This window comes from Octodon degus, unplaced genomic scaffold (assembly GCF_000260255.1).
Source record: "Octodon degus isolate 3935 unplaced genomic scaffold, OctDeg1.0 scaffold00017, whole genome shotgun sequence".
Taxonomy (NCBI): Eukaryota; Metazoa; Chordata; class Mammalia; order Rodentia; family Octodontidae; genus Octodon; species Octodon degus.
Window position 1 is genome coordinate 2,278,103 of NW_004524593.1, and position 17,060 is coordinate 2,295,162.

The window sequence follows — 17,060 nt, forward strand, 5'->3', positions numbered from 1 at the left end:
GCTGTGTGAGTCCCTAGTGAGGTTAGATCACCACATCCTACAGCCTTGTCCTCCAAGTTATCTCACATCACCTCTCCTCACGGCTCACATTATCCTGAGCCGTGTGCAGGTGATCATTTGATTATTGGTCTTCACCTCAGACCTAAGGCTCCCTGGAAGTTGAGCCACATTTTTATATATAATTGAATCCCCTGGGCTCAGCACAATGTCTCATAAGTACCAGAATGAACACACAAATTAATGAGTTAATGAAACTGCAAAAGTTTACAGTGATAGGGCATAGACAACAAGAGGCCTATGAGAAGAGGAGACCCTGGCCATGTCTCACGCAGCCTAAGACAAGCAGGGAGCCATCAAGGAATTTTAAATAAATCAGTGGAATGAGTAGGTGTACACAGAGGGAGGCAAAGGCTGAGGCCAGGAGACCTGCCAAGAGGCTGTTGCTGGAGTCAAAGTGAAGACCGTGATATAGACAAAAGCAGTGTCCCAGGTCACAATGCCTGGCTGGGAAGCAGATTTTGTGCTCTCAAGGAATTGGAACTTAGTGTTCCTTTGGAGACCCCCACTGAAGATAACCTGCCCACTGGGTCATGCTCAAGGGTGGCTGACTGCTAATGCAGGGCATGGCTTTCAGCTGAAGGAGGTGCTGTGTAGAGCAGAGGGAGCCAGGGCCACCCACCTCTCCCGGACCCTCTGTTACTTACACCTTGGCTTTCTGCAGGAGCATTTCCTATTTACTAGACAAGGGACACACCACAGAATGCGTACAGTACTCAAGAGCAGTGTAATCAAAGCTGTTTTTCCTCCAGAGCTGAAATTCCAGACTTCCTTGCCAAATGAAGCCCAGTTAAAGTAAATACAGTATATGCCTCTTCCAGACAGGTGTGCTCCTGAAACACAGCAAGGAGACGGGAAGTTATGCTGACCAAGCAAGTTAACAGGAATGAATTAGACACAGAAAGGACAGACCTGCTAGTGTAAGGGCCTGCAGAGAGCTGGAGGCATTCGCAAAAATTAAACCAAACAAAAAGCCTAAATGATACGAGAGGAAACACAGTCCAACCCTGCCTACTGCTGCAGGCTGATTTGGCAATTAGCAGTTTTGCAGAAATGACAGCTCGTTGTCTCGGGGAGGCTACATCATATCATGAGAATCAAAGAGAACCAAGTCTTGTTCTAGTTACTGTTTCCTACTATTCAGAAAAAAAATGAAGATCCTTGGCGATCTAACGTATCCTATCCACTTTCACAGAATTAAATTTAATCTTTGCAAAAACCTCAAGAGTTTTTCCTTTTACTATATCTTTTGTACCTTTCAGATTTTATTTACTCTTCTGGATTCTTACACTAGGAAGAAAATATGATGTTTGTACATGTGGGTCTGATTTATTTCACTTATGAGTATAGCCTCTAGTAGCATCCAAAAGTTTCTAATATCTTATCTATTATTTTTCTATTCTTTTTTAAAAAAGACTCAGGAGATCTATGTTGTTAGCATTCCCATTTTATGGATGAGGAAAGTGAGATTCAGAGGGTCTGAACACATGCACCCAGACTGACAAAACTAGCAAAGGACAGTCATGATCAAAGCCACTTAGAACCTCTGAGTTCCAGTCCAACAGTTCCCTTCCATGGCTGCTTCTACTAGACAAATAAGATGTAGCTGCTTTTTCTCATTGCCTGAACAAAATACCCAACACCAAAAGATAAAGGAGGAAAGGTTTATTTCAGCTCACAGTTTGCAGAGGTTTCAGTCCATGCTCAGCTGGTTCCAAGGCAGAGTGGCCCATGGTAGAGAAGAAACCGATCATAGGGACAGGAGACAGTAAAGTAGTGAACAAACAAAGCAGCAACAGCACAGGACAAGCAGGGCCCTCCTTCTGTCCTCTAGGGCAGGTGGCACTCACTCCCAGGGTGGAGTACTCTTAATTCTACCCAGAACTATGCCAAACCAATCAGTGGGCTAACTAGTCATCACACCCCCTTGACCCCAGCATCCTGCACTCGAGATCCAGCCACCCTGAAAAGCCCCATGAGGCTTTTTGAAGACTTCTAGACACAAGCCATGAGAGAAAGGAACAGTCCAAATGCAAATGCAACAGACCTAGAAAGAATGGGGAAATATTGTTGGGTAGTGAGGTTAGATAGGTTGATAATCTATGTTAAAGTTGTACTTATGAAAGTGTGTGTGTGTACATACATACATATATATGTATATATGCTTCACAAAAGTATCTCAAAGAGCTCACTGCAGGGGAGATTTATGGAGGGATTGCAGGCTCAAAGGCAATCAAGTCCAGTACATGCACCTCATGGAAATGCTAGTTATAGAAGGATTTCTCGCTTCTGGCTGTAGTATCTGGGGCAGGGAAAGGTAGGAAGGAAGAACTAGCTCAGCTCCAGCTAGGGAAAGTTGTGCTTTCTCCCTCCTGACCCACTGGGCCCTTATGAAGAAAGTCTGTTACCCTCTAAGACCTATGCAAAATCTTAGGAAGACCCCTGCCTTTTAGGAAGACTTGGCTCTGTGTGGCATGCTCAGGCCCAGACTTTGGCCTTATATGCAAGGCCAGCACTCCTCTGTGACTTGGGGAACCCAACCAGCTTTCCAAGCCTTTGCTTCTTCTTCTGTGGAGAGGGGAATAATGCCACTACTGCATTGTATCATCACTAGGCTTTATAGGGGATGTGTTCAGTGAGTGCTGCTGACAGAGGCTGCTGCTCAGAAACTGAGCAATGATGGTGAAGAAGCAAGAGGTGCTCAGTCCTATGAGCAAAAACACAGTTCAGGAGGCCCTTCTGCAAGAAGCTTGGTGCCATGCTGCACCATGGGGGCCTGAGGTGTGGGGAGCAGGAGAACAGTGACCTCCGCCCCAGTTCTACTGAGCCATAGCCTGCGCATCAAAACCCTGGGACATTCGTTGGTGAGAAGCATTCATTCTAAGCCCAGCTTGGCACCTCATGCACTCAGGTTTGAGGCACACAGCTTCATCCACATGCACCCCTGGGTGAATTCCTTAAGTTCCTGTACCTCAGTTTCCTGTCCTGAAGGACCTCCTCCTGTCTGTCACAGGGCTGTGGAGAAGATGAAGTGAAAACATGCTCACCTCAATGTACATGTGAGGAGTCGGGCACACAGGGGCCTTCAATATCCACCATGTCTTTTAATTTAACTCACATCCACCAAGCTCACACTTGGACCCATGGCAGCCCTAATCTTACCCTGACCCCTGTTCAAGTCCCCTTCAGTCCCACAGTCAACCTCAACCCTTAAAGATGGATGGCACCTGGATTTCTATTCCCTGCAGAAGCCCTTGTCTTGAGGCCACCACTGATGCTTGTGCTGGGGAAACCAGGCCCTTCCTGAATCTGGGGGTCCTAGGTCATTCAAAGGGCTCACAATGGTACACTCCTTCTAATCCCCCTCACAAACTTCATCCTTGACAACACAGAGCCCAAGCCGAGATTCTCAAATACCAGATACTTCACCGCCCCCTATGCTCTATAGGCAATGGCCAGAGAATTCTCTGTGAAGTATAAATTTCTTTCTGAACAAATTATTTGGGCAGTGGCTTTCCCCTGATCTGGTGACTTCCGAGTTCTTAATTATAAGTCCTTTTCAGACTCAGTCTCTTAGCTAAGTTAATGTCTGCTTGGCCTGTGTACCATATCTGCAGCCCCAGCGAAGTCCCCAGGTCTACATCCCATACAAGCCCATCGGGCACCTGTGGGTTAGAAACTGGCACCAGATGACAGGGACTGACAACACCACTCACTGTCTACATAGCAAGGAAAAGTAATGAGCCACATGGAAGACTCCTAGTGGGGAGGGAGAGGAGAAGAGGGAAGAAGGAAAGGAGGAGAAGAAAGGAGGAAAGGAAAAAGCAGATTCTAAGTTCCCAACTGGAATGTGATCACAAAACAGCTTCCCACCAAGTGCAGGGCCACATGCCTGGCATCACAGTGACTCGGGAGACTAAAGCAGAAGAATCACAGGTTTGAGCCCAGTTCAAGGAACTTGCTGAGAACGTGCTTCAAAATAAACAATAGAAAGGGATAGGATGTAGCTCCATGGTAGAGTACTCCTGGGTTTGATGCCCCAGTACCTGCCCCTCCAAAAGAAAACAAAAACAAAACAAACAAACAAACTTCCTCACCTAAGATTAATGTGAATGTAAACATCAGCCTGGCCATTTTCTGAGGGGAACCCTGCAGTCCACACCAGTAAGGAGTGTGTGGCCACACGTTATACCCAGAGGACAGAAGGCTCTGCCCTTGGCCACCTAGGCTCTCCCCAGGCCTCCTTTTTGGTCAGGCCACCTTCAAGGAGCCCTGTGACCAGGAAACATGGCAGAAGGAGTCAGCCCTCATGGTTCCTCATGAGGCATTTTCTATCCAGGGCCTCCTGGTGCTGTGATGGCCTCTCTTCAGCACTCAGATAGCTGTTAGTCTGAAAGCCCAACAACCTACAGGAGAGCTGATGCCAGCAAGCATGTCTCAGTCAAGTTATCTGGTTAACCAACCACCTTTGAGTTCTCTGGCTTCTACGGACAGAAGAGGAGGACACTGACCAAACTCTACATTTCTTTATCAGGGGTAAATGGGTGATCTTAAGAGGAGTAGGTAGAAGACTTGCTCACAAGAGGATTTTCCATGAAGAAATCTGAGATTCCAGAAGGAGCCCAGTTAGCTGATCAGCACTGACTAAGGCACTTGGTGCCCACTTCCCTCGCCTGCTCTCTCCCCACAGGCCCATGCCCAAACTCAAATAACTCAGTCTTCAAGACTCTTCTGACAGGAGGATCCAAACTGGCCTAGGGGTTGGGACCAAGCTGCATTCAACCTCCCTTGGGCAAAGTCACAGTGACCCCAAGTGGTCACTTTGGCAAGGCACCCTCTAAACATTTCTGGGGTAGGAAGGTAGGCAGAAGATAAAAGGAGCCATTCACTTACCACCTCACAGGACATAAGAGCTTCTGTCCCTTATTTGGTTAAGAGACTGGAGAGAGAGGAGCAGAGAGCACAGCCAGGTGCAATGTTTCAGTTTCTACTTTGGCTTCTTCAGCAGAGAACACTTGATTCCAGTAAAGGCCTACAAATGGGGTATCCTTGGAGGACAAGGGGGATGAGCCATGTTTCTTGTTAATTTCACTGGCAATGAGTTCCACCTGAGAACATTTCTTAGTCATATTTGTTTTCTTTCTCAATATGGGTTTTAAGCCAGGGTAGAATGGATTGCTTTTCATGCTGGTTGAATATCATCTATACTCCACAAAGCAGAGAAATGTACTCAAAAGCCCAGCTCATTCAGAGAACCCCAAGGAAGCTCCTTCCCACATAAGAAGATATGAGAGAGGAACCTATGATCTGAGCTCATGTATCCCTAGAAAGCATGCGGCTGCCCTTTTGCTTGGGCAAATGCCTCTCTATCAGTGAAACTTCTGGTCTCCGAACTCTACCACGGGGAAATTCCCTGTGGGACAGCCTTACATTAAACTCCCAAAAGGTTCAAGTTTCTTAGTCAGAAAAATCAACAACCAACTGGAGAAAGAGCCAATGCCAGCAAGTATGCTTCAGTCTAGTTAACTTGCCAGCAAAAATGTAGATGATCTGGTTAATCACCTTTGAGTTTTTTGGTTTTTGGGGATGGAAGAGGAGGACATCGACCAAGCCACACATTACATTAGATCTTAATTTTTGTAAATAATGTTGCCCAGATCTGCCTCAGCATATACTATTTGCTCTGCCTGCGATGTTCTTTCTGCACCTAAATGTCCACAGAGCCTTCAAAACCAAACTCAGATGTCATTTTTGGAAGTCTTCATCACTCTTCCATCCACTGTCACCATGCTGCCTCTGTGCCTCAGACATGCTTCCACTATGCTGCATACTAAAAAACAAAACAAAACAAAAAATTAGACCCTTGGGCCCAAAGACCTAAGAATCTATTGAGGAGACTGACAAAAATTAACAGCAACCATATAAAGCATAGTTGCCATCAAAAACAAATGACCTTTTGAGCTCCTTGGGAACAGGGGCCTCAGTTTATGCTTCTCTGTGAAAGCAAGAGGCCAAGGTGTTAGGGTCAACAAAATCCCTATCCCCACTTGAGCTGGAGCTTTGAAGATGAATCCAGAGACTTAGGAATGAGAAGGGTCCCTATTTCTACATGTCCATTGGAACCCAATCAAACCTGCAGCCCCCAATGCTTTATTCATGTTTTTGCTGGTAAGAGGGAGCAATGAGGGTTTGGGGGCCCCTCCTCCCCACCAGTTGCTCCACCACCACCAGCAAGCAGAAGGAATAGGTTTCCATAGTTCTCACTGTGCACATAAGAATTTTCTCATCTCCATTGCTCTCTAGCCCTAACTAACTTACTGCTACCTCCATTCCCCACTGTGGCTCCAGAGAATTCTGGATTTCCTTCCCTGCACCGTTCCTGATATCAGCCAGCTTTCAAAGTCCACCTGAAGTCCTTTCTCTGGCTACTCCAGCCTATGCTGGTCCCATCCTCCCCGGGAGAAGCTCTTATTAGCACCCCACAGAGCTGTATGAAGTCACTCAAATTGCAACTATTTGCTTACTCCAGTCCCCACTGCCAACCTGTAAGATTCTTAGGGCTTAAGGCCAGGAGCCAGCGAGAACATGGGGACTGGGTTCCAAACATAGCTTTCCTTTCTATTAGGTTTGTGACCTTGCCCAAGGCATGGACAGCTCTGAGAATACTCACTCTGGAGCAATATACACCCAGCAAAGCCAAGGGGAATTCAGTGAAATAACATGAATCTCTAAGAAAATGTACTTGTAATAGTAGTTTACCATCAGACATTTAAAAAATTCTCCCTTTTTTCTTTCTCCTTGCTCTTTTTCCTTCATTGTTCTCCTACATTATGTATTGCATGGAGCTTGACATATTGAGGGTACATATTAAACAACTAATTACTTTTCAGTACAGATTTCTTTTAATCCCCAAAAGGGCAAGAATGAGGTCTGCTTAGCTCTGCTGGTATCCCCTGTGCACAATCTTGTGCCTGGTACAAAGGAAGCCCTTAGCAGTATTTGGGGAATGGATGAACTGTGTGCTTTGGGTGTTCAGAAAAGAATGGAAGTTTGATGAGAGATGAGAGTTGGAAAGTGTCAACCTCTAACCTAACAAAGGAAATTCTTTTGAGGGGTGGAGACCAGTGGTTTCCTTCGGGACAAATTTCCTGAGCTTTTGCTAAGAAAGAGAACAAAGCCATTTATAAGCTAGGACTTGCAGAAGTTGGGTGGAGAGGTAAAGGGAGCATTGATAGAGAGCGGTGGGTTCTTTCAAAGTAGGGATTCCCTCGGAGCGCAGAGTGCTGATAGACAGGCGCACTGAGCAGGTCCTCGATACACATTTTCTTTTCCAGCAGAACTGCATTTTACCTGCTGGCAAAGAGTAACAATTCACTTGTACCACAGGAAGAAAGCTGCTGAAAATCAAAGAAAGCAGCAGGCGCAAGCCCCCGAGCAAGTCCCACTTCCCCAACCCCTAGACAGAAACCCTGGGAAGAAAGTGCTTTAAATTCAGCTCTGCCGTTTTCTGGGAGAAGATGGTTCTGTTGTAAATTATTGAACATTTCATTTAAGCTTCATAAATAAGATACTTGGATGAAAACGTTAACATGTTAGATCCGTTTGGCAACATATAATTTCTGTCTTACTCCCTCGATCTGTCACCCTTCATCTATGTTGGAGAATTTCTACTTCATTATAGGCAATGGGAGGTCTCAATCAGCTGTCTAGGAGAAGTAGTTTATATCCCAGATATAATCTAATTTCTCCAACTTGAGGATGTACCTGGGATTCACCAAAAGTACTTTCAGATAAATATGTGTTTGGAACAAAACTGGAAGCATTGCAATCACCCACTCAAACTAGAGGCAGGCACCCGCCCCAGCTAGTGCAAGCTGCTCACTGAGCCCTGGATATCCCAGTTGCCATCAGAGTCCACATGCTAAGCCTCAGCAAGTCAACAACTGCAGGTGTGTCTAGGGCCAACCTGTAAGTGTCTGGGAGTCTGGGACACTTTCTGCAGCGGATGAGACGATATATATTAAAGAACTCAAAATCCTAGAACAGTTCTCAGTGCTGGGTAATAATTATCTTGGTTATTATTGCTATGGGACAGGAACTGTCCTTTGAACATATCCATGCTGGTAGTCCTCACAATGATCTTTGGAGATAGAAATGGTTATTGTTCCCATTCTCCAGAAACTCAGGCCCAAAGATGTTAAGTGATCAACATCACACATGTGGGAGGCAGCAGGCCCTGAATATAAAAGGTAGTGTGTCAGACTTCAAAGTCTGTCAGAATTCATACTTTATTTCCACTCATGTTAACACTTTAGACAAAGAAAGAACTGAGGTTGGGAAAGGGAAAAAACTGGTTTGGGAAAGAAAAGAGAAGTCTGATCCTGATGCCTACTCAGCACATAGCTCATTCCCTCAAGAAAGCCTGGTCAGTTAGACCCTGGTGCGCCCTGTCATGCTCACGTATGCAGATATTTATTGTGTGGGGCTATACTAAAGTTGAGGGACTCCCTGGATAAACCTGTAGCAGCATTTATCTCCTCAGCTAAACTAAGCCATAAGCTATTTGTTAAGGGAAGGCTTCTCCAGGCATGTCCTGCCAAAATCATTTCTATTACCTCAGGAATCTCAGGGAAGACATAGTTGCCTCAGGGACCAGAGGGGGGGATGGGGGCTGAGCAAGGCCTTGACATCCTGCTCGAAACCCTGAACCCCAAGGCTAGAAGTTTGAGAATCTTCTCAAACTATGTCTTGTTTTTTCTTTAGAAAAAGTTGATATAGTGAGGTAAACAAACCCTTTTTAGAAAGAGGTTGCTTGTAGATGTGGTCCATTTAAGATGAGGTCGTACTGGATTTCCTGGATTTCAGTGGCCCCCAAATCCACTGTGACTGGTGTCCTTATAAGATGAGAAGACACAGACACACAAAGGCAGAGTGTACAGTGACAGGCCAGCCTGTGAGCCACAGCCACGCATTGCTGGCAAGCATCAGAAGCCAGGAAGGGGCAAGGAAGGATTCTCCCTCGGACCTCCAGAGCGAGCACGACCATGCTGACCCTCCGAATTTAGTCCTTTAGATTCCAAAACTGTGGGAGGATGTACTTGTGGGTTTGGTTTGTTTGTTTGTTTGGTTTTTGCTTTTTGTTTTTTGCTTTTTTTTGCGGAACCAGGGATTGAGCTCAGGACCCTGTGCTTGCCAGGGAAGCGCTTATTCCACTGAGCCATCTCCCCGGCCCTACTTGTGTTATTGTAAGCCACCAGTTTGCAGTAACATAACAGTAGCTGCAGGAAACAACACCAATGCGTAAAGGACTTCCCACCCCACCTTCGTCCCAAGGACTAGTGAGTCTCCACAGTCAATTTCAAAAAGCACGTAAATTCAGAATAACATTATCATAGCCCATGTTGCTGGGGAGCCCATATGTGACCTCACAGAAAGCCTACAGGAGTTGTCTGACTGACCCTGGGAAGTCCCCAGAGATGATAATTTGATTTTTGTTTAATTTCTCTGCAACTCTAGGCTTACAGACAAAGGTAACTTTGCACCAGTTGTGGTAGATCGAATCATCCCCAAAGATGTCCACATTCTAATTCCTAGCACGGTGCCACTTTATGTGGCAAGAGAGACTGGAAATGTTACGAAATCAAAGGTCTTGTGATGAGGAATGTCATCCTGGACTATCCAGACAATCCCAAAGTCATCACAATGGTCCCTATTAGGTAAATGCATGAGGAGTGAAAGCCACAATTAGATGAGAAACAGATGCGACAATGCGAAGGCACTGGCTCTGAAGATAGATTAAGCAGCCATCAGCCAAGGAGTGCAGGAAACCTCTAGAAAAGGGCAAAGAAACGGATTCTCCTCGGGGGCCCCAGAGGGAATGTGGCCCTGCTGAACCATCTTAGACTGCAAACATCCTAGATTATAAAATCTTAAAGGGCCATTGCTGTAAGCTGCTAAATTGCAGTGATTTGTCACAGCAGCAATAGGAACCTAGTACACAAGTCAAAACAATTGGTCTGCAAATAAATGTGGAAGAGGGCAGGGAGACACCCCAGAGAATCCCAGACCCTCAGGGAGCCTGTCAGTGATTCTTCATAATGAACCCCTGAGGGATTTCCTCAAAGGCTTGTGCCCTTTAGTTAGACAGTTTTTATGTTTCTTCTACCTTCCTAGAGTCCATCAGAAGTCATTCTAAGATGGGAACCACAGCTCTAGGCCCAAATCACTGAGCTTAGTGGGGGCCATTACATGCTATCTAGAGGGGACCCCAGAGTATACATGCAGCCTCAGTTCCTTTCTATAAAACTGAGGTGTAATCCTCATATTTGACATTCAAGAAATGCCTTAAAGATCCACCCATTCCACTAGAGAGTGTAGCTCTCGACCACATGTTCCTCCAATTCAGCAAGGAACCTCTTCCCAGTTCTAGCCAATCTGAGACTCCAAGCACACAGGTGTCCAACTTCTGAAGGCCACTGACAAAGGCAGCAAAAAAGATGCTGGGCATGGGTGAGGTCATCTTACCAGCTTGCTATGGATTTCTTAAGTAGGAAAGTGGGACTTTCTACTAGGTGAAATTAGAAGAGAACTCGGAGATGGCTGAACATAAAGCCTGAAGATTATTTTCTTCCCTTTCAGCCTTCCCCACCCCAATCCACACAGAGAATAATGTTTGTTTCTGCATCTACTGATAGATCTGGTACCTGGCACTGAGTATGGAGTTGGAATATCTGCCATCATGAACTCACAGCAAAGCGTGCCAGCCACCATGAATGCCAGGACTGGTGAGTAGGAGGATGGCGAGAAAGAGGGCTTAGCCTGAAAGTTCAGGAGCCATAGGGACCTGTTCTGCCAAGACCTCTCAGAAGTCTATGCCCCCCAGCGAATAGGCCCTGGTGCCAATCATCACATAATGACCACATTTACCTATGAATAACCAATTTCTGATGTCAGACATGCAGGATGGAATACCATCGTTGTTCCCATAGATCTGTGCTCAATCCTCCTTGTATGAAGGCCTCTCCAGAGCTGTGCAGGGCAGATGCTGTAGCTACAGCAAGCTGTATTTCTATCTAGACCACATGACAGCAGGCAGGAGGAGGTGCGTGTCCTCAGCCTGCACAATAGCAGCCCTCAAAAAGGCCAATGGAGGAAATAACCTATTAAATCTGCTTGAGACTCTTCTGCTCTGGAGCCAACAGTTACTTTTGTTTCTAAATCCTAGGTAAATTTCAAAATAATTCCAATAGCTCAGCTATCCGCGGTGTGGGCTGAGTTGGGATGAGGTCTTTGGAATGATCCTTGTCCTCAAGGTTCAGTCTTACTAGAGAAGCACACAGACAAGTCTACAAGAAACCTCAGGTCACGTCATCTGTACACCCATGGTTAGGCCAAGTCAAGATGACCCCATGGACAGAGACAGAAGGAAACCAAGGAAAACTTCTGTTGCCGGGAATGTCACATTCCTAGTTGATTGCGGCCCTAGTCTTATTCTGGTTAACTGACTGAGAAAAGCTGGGTGTAAATTAATATAGAGAGTTTGAAAACATGCAGCCAGCTTTGTCCCAGTGGTAGATTATTCCAGTGAAATCAAACTTAATAATAATGTTTGTTGAGCTATTGGTCATCTTCAAAAGGAAATGGCTTAACAAAATGTGACATGAGCATCAACAATGACAAGCTAGAATTCATGGTTAGCAGGCGTGCTGGTATCTTGGAAACACATAGAGTGGTCTAATAAATACTGGTCCCCCTGAGGAACCTGTGTTAATAAGCCACTTATGTTGGTCCACAGAACTTGACAGTCCCCGAGACCTCATGGTGACAGCCTCCTCAGAGACCTCCATCTCCCTTCTTTGGACTAAGGCCAGTGGCCCCATTGATCACTACCGGATTACCTTTACACCATCCTCTGGTATTGCCTCTGAAGTCACCGTGCCCAAGGATAAGACCTCATATACACTGACAGATCTGGAGCCTGGGGCAGAGTACATCATCTCCATTACTGCTGAGAGGGGTCGGCAGCAGAGCTTAGAGTCCACTGTGGATGCCTTCACAGGTACTAGGGGGGGAGAAATCTTAGGCAAGTTCATGAATCAGTAGACCTTCACATGAAAAGGTCATCCAGGGAATCCACTCTTCCAAAGTCCCATTTCCTTTAGAGAAAGGAGAAAATAGAGTGTAGAAAAAGAAGAGAAAAGGAAAACCACTACCTGTCTCAAGTGAGAATGGTAAGAAGTATAGGGAAGAGGAGAATAAGGATGTTACAGGCCTGAAAATGTGTATCTGGTGTCTAAAGGCTGGACATAGTCATTGATTCTGTCCATCTTTCTTTCTACACTAACTCACTAGGCAATCTTAGCATCCATGGGATCAGACTAAATTCTTTCCAGAAGACAGGTTTTAAATCTGAATCTGTGTAATGAATAAGTCACAGAGGTATTTCTGGTTTTATCAGAATTAAGTTTCTTGGTATGCATCTTGCAAAAAGTAGAACAGGCAGTACTAAAGTGTAGGGAGATGGACCCTCTGGGCCAGTGGGTGAAGATGTTACTCTATCTATCAGCAAGGAGAACAGATCCAGTCACTCAAGTGGCTCTTGTAACTCCATGGCTGACACATCACCTGTGTTTCAGAACCATCCACCTTCTGTATTTTTCAGGCTTTCGCCCTATCTCCCATTTGCACTTTTCTCATGTGACATCCTCTAGTGTCAACATTACCTGGAGTGACCCATCTCCCCCAGCAGACAGACTCATTCTGAACTACAGTCCCCAAGATGAAGAGGAAGAAATGATGGAGGTCTCCTTGGATGCCACCAAGAGGCATTTTGTCCTTATGGGTTTACAGCCAGCCACAGAGTATATTATCAACCTGGTGGCTGTCCATGGCACGGTGACTTCTGAGCCCATCATGGGCTCCATCACCACAGGTAAGACCAGAAGACTTGGAAGCAATTGATAGAGGTGAATCTTAGCCTGGGGAAATCCAAGCCCTGGTTTGAGCCCTAGTACTGCATGCTGGGCTGGCCCCAGAACACTGGGTAAGCCATGCCGGCCACCAAAACCAGGTGTGGTGGCACATGCCTATAATCCCAGTGCTAAGGAGGCTGAGACAGGAGGATCACTATGAGTCCAAGCTACATAGTGAGACCCTGTACCACATAAATATAAATAAATAAAAGAATATATATATATATATATATATATATAGTGAATCTCATAATAGCCTTTGACAAATCAGTAAAATATAGAAAGAAAAATATTCAAGCTGTAGGGGACTTCCTTTACGACCAGAGAGGGCCTGTGAGCTACTCTCAAATGCTGCTACTTCTTCCAATGCTGCATAATATACATAAGATGGGAAACTCCAGTTCAGAAGGTAGGACCGATCTAATGTCTTGAAGAGGGTAAGGTTTAAATGCATTGGTCCAGAGATCTACCAGCCTAAGGAAAACCCCTGAAAACAGCTATAGTGTGCAAGAGGACCCCTCTACAGTGAAGAGCCATCTGGATAGAGACATCCATCACTGCCCCACAAGGACTGTAATGCAAATGATGTTTCCTCAAAGTAACATAGAATTGGCATGCAACTATATAGTGACCTTGTACTCAAAATTGGGGTTCATTTGTACATTGTTTGGAAAACATAATATACAAATCTCAGAGAAAACACTTGAGATGAACTGGAGTATTTTTATCTTGCCATTTCTAAATCCAAACCCAAATATTAAGCTTATATGGCTAAGAACATGTGTGCTTTGGTAGTCCTACACACTGGCAAGAACTCACAAACTAGACTAGTGGATTAAATACTCATACGATTCAACCTTGCAATTCCCTAGCAGTCAGTAAAAGAAAAAAGTATACAGTCTAAATGAAACACAATTTAGGAAAGTGGATTTGTTCTGGACTGGTGCTCTGAAATCCCACTACAGTCAATAGACAATTTTTCCAAATTGAACCAAAGTGGCTGCTCAAAAATAAGAGACAGCAGCAGAAATGGGTTTTTCCAAAAGAAGTTTTCCCTACAGAAAATAACTGTGTTATTCCCAATTCAAAACAAATCATGGCACTTATAACAAGGTTCCTAGATGGCCTCCTGAAAGGTAGTATTTGCTGCATGGGCATAGTCCTGGCCATCTTAGCTTTTTCTTGCTAAGATGGTCTCCATAAATATTGCTTTGGCCATGTTCAAAAATGTCATGCAGGACATAAGACCAACTATGGTTCTAGGGATGATTAATCACATAGTAGCATCCTAGCCTCCGGGATACCATTGACTATTGAGTAACATAGAACTAGGGATAAAAATTCCTTTTTCATACTTCTTTCTCTTTCTCACAACCACCTGGTTCTTTGTAGGAATTGATCCCCCCAAAGACATCAAAATTAGCAATGTGACCAAGGATTCAGTGATGGTGTCCTGGAGCCCTCCTGTTGCATCTTTTGATTACTACAGAGTATCATATCGACCCACCCAAGGTAATCAAGTGATTGGAATTCTCAAAGATAAATGGGCCTTAGGGCTTGGTGGAGATTATTATGGGAAAACTGTCATAGTCCATAGGACATCAGCCTCTGCCTGCATTTTCTCCTCCATTCTGTGGCAGGATCCCTTAAATTAGGCAGGACTACATTTACCCAGAAAGTTGGCCCTTCGCTAGCAAAGACAGTAGGCACCATTATTTAGGTCATTCAGTAAGAAACTAAAAGCCCTAAGTGAGTTTGCTAAAAGTCATGCTATTTTACTGAGAAAGCCAAAGACTCAAACTCAATAGAGCTAAAGACTCTGCAGAGCCAGATGGAGCCTTGAAGAGGACACAGTAACATAGTCCTGTTTCTGCCAGTCCAGCACGCTATGAGTCAGAGACGTTGGCACAGAATTTGCCTGCATCCTGCCAGTTCCTGCTGGTGTATGTGGCATTGTTAAGAAAGTAGAAGGCAGGCTTAATTCAAGTCTGGGGAGAACAGCTTTCTGTAGTATCCTGTCTCTGGGCTGCATAGATGCCCTCTTTGCAGATGTGCCCTCTATGAACAGAACTGCTTCAGAGGCCAACTTCTTAGAAAACCACCTAATAAATACATCATTTCTCTCTGCTCTAAAAGCTCATAAAATGAAGGATGGAACCAACATAGCATGTAAGGTCTCTGCAAAACCCAACATTCACAGCCTGTGAAACACTTATCCCTCCTATCTGCGCTTTGGGTCTCATGCTCATCTATGCTTCACGACAAAGTGCCCCTTGTGGACTATGCCATGGATTATGCTGATGAGAAAGTTGCAAACACTAACCATGAACTGTGCTTTTCCTTAGTGGGACGGCTGGACAGCTCAGTGGTGCCCAACACTGTGACAGAATTCACCATCACCAGGCTGTACCCGGCTACTGAGTATGAAATAAGTCTCAACAGTGTTCGGGGCAGGGAGGAGAGTGAGCGCATCTGTACCCTCGTGCACACAGGTAGGCACAGCGCTCTGTGGTGTGCCAAATCAGGGCACCAGCTGAGGACCTACCACAAACAGAAGAGGCAGGGAGTGAAGTTGCTCTGGCTCACACAGAGGACACTTGATCCAGGATCAGGGTCTGCGGGTCTGTTCCCCAGACTCCTCCAACCCACTACCATGCAGGACACTTTGCAAAGTCTCTCTCTGCTGACAGTCCTGTCAAATAAAAGAAGCTTGGTGAGTTATCCCCAGAGGAGTCTTTCTGGTTTACATTAGGAACTTAAATGGAACTTCCAACATGAATAGTGCCCTTGCCAAGATACACGGTAGAAGTGAATTCCAGAACCAAAGAGAGTATCTTTTGTTTAAAAATACTCAGAGAAGGAAAGTTTGCCTCAATGAAAGAGTTGTTATTCGAGTAACATGAAAATTAGGGCCATGAGCCTGCCCACCATCTATGGCCAGAACCCACCAAGTAGGTGCATTTGCTCTTACTTTATGCTCCAGAAAGGAAGATGGCATCAAAGGCCATGACTCTCTTGCCTCTGCCAATGTGCAGGGAGACTGAGCAGCCCATGTCCTCTAGTGCTCTAATCAGATCCAGATGTCTTCTTCTTTCTCAATCAAAAGGAAGATAAAGGGTAACTATCTTGCAGCACAGGAATATGGGGAAAAAGTCCCTCTTGTGCAGCTTCCTCTGAAAAATAAGCCTCTCAGATGAGCCTACGGCCTGCTCTCCCTCAATAGCTCCCTACTCCTTCTCTGGCCCCTCCATCACTGCACCATGCAGAATTAGCAATGATTTGCCATTGATGTCATAGAAGACAAAGCCAAATTTCTTTCCTTAACCTCCAGATCCAACCTCCTAGTTCAGCCATTATTCCCACAGCAGATAGTAAACATCTGGCTTGCTTCATTAAGAGAACACCTGGATTTCCTGAGGCTGCTTATTTCCCTGGAGAAAAGTATTTCCCAAGTGAGGGTAAGGTGCCTTGGAATCCCCCACTGCTCTTAAAGATTTTCTCACATGCTTCAAATCAGCATCTCTCTTCTTTCTTTTTTTAAGAATGGCCAATTTCTTTCAGAAACAAAATTTTTCTGGAGACAGCACTGAATATTCTAATTTTTCCTAGTTTCCTTCCATGTGTATGAATACAGCTAACCCAGCCATGTTTTTAAATTCAACCTTGCCTTAACCCCCAAATTACTTAAGATCATTAATGTAGACCTGAAAAAAACATCCAATGAACCAAAAGAAGCCTTCTGGCCACCTTCCTGAAAATCTTAGAAAATTATGCTAAAGAAACCGGCTTTTTTTCTCACTGAAGAAAATAAAATGGATTTTAAAAGCCTTCTACTCCCAAGATGAAAAAGAGCAGCAACTCCACTCAATAGCTTACCCCTTGGTTTTGGGCCTGAAGTATTTTCAGAGCAGATGTTCAATGTTACACCAACCGCAACTGCCCTCCTTCAAGTAGAGCTATTTCAACAACCTCTAATATCTAGGTTGACCTTGGAAGTATCTTTGTTTGTTTGTTGTTTTTTAATGCAAAGTC

At 45.0% G+C, this 17,060-nt stretch overlaps 1 protein-coding gene across 2 annotated transcripts in view; it reads left to right on the forward strand.

The window, feature by feature from the left end:
• The window catches only part of Tnr (tenascin R), an 82,097-nt gene that overhangs the window by 27,476 nt on the left and 37,561 nt on the right, over positions 1-17,060 (forward strand). For both annotated transcript variants that reach the window (XM_004626781.1, XM_023710343.1), the window contains 5 exons: positions 10,752-10,841; positions 11,852-12,115; positions 12,719-12,988; positions 14,421-14,540; positions 15,374-15,520. In XM_004626781.1, the coding sequence (XP_004626838.1) occupies positions 10,752-10,841; positions 11,852-12,115; positions 12,719-12,988; positions 14,421-14,540; positions 15,374-15,520 (891 nt within the window). The remainder of the gene's footprint in view (positions 1-10,751; positions 10,842-11,851; positions 12,116-12,718; positions 12,989-14,420; positions 14,541-15,373; positions 15,521-17,060) is intronic.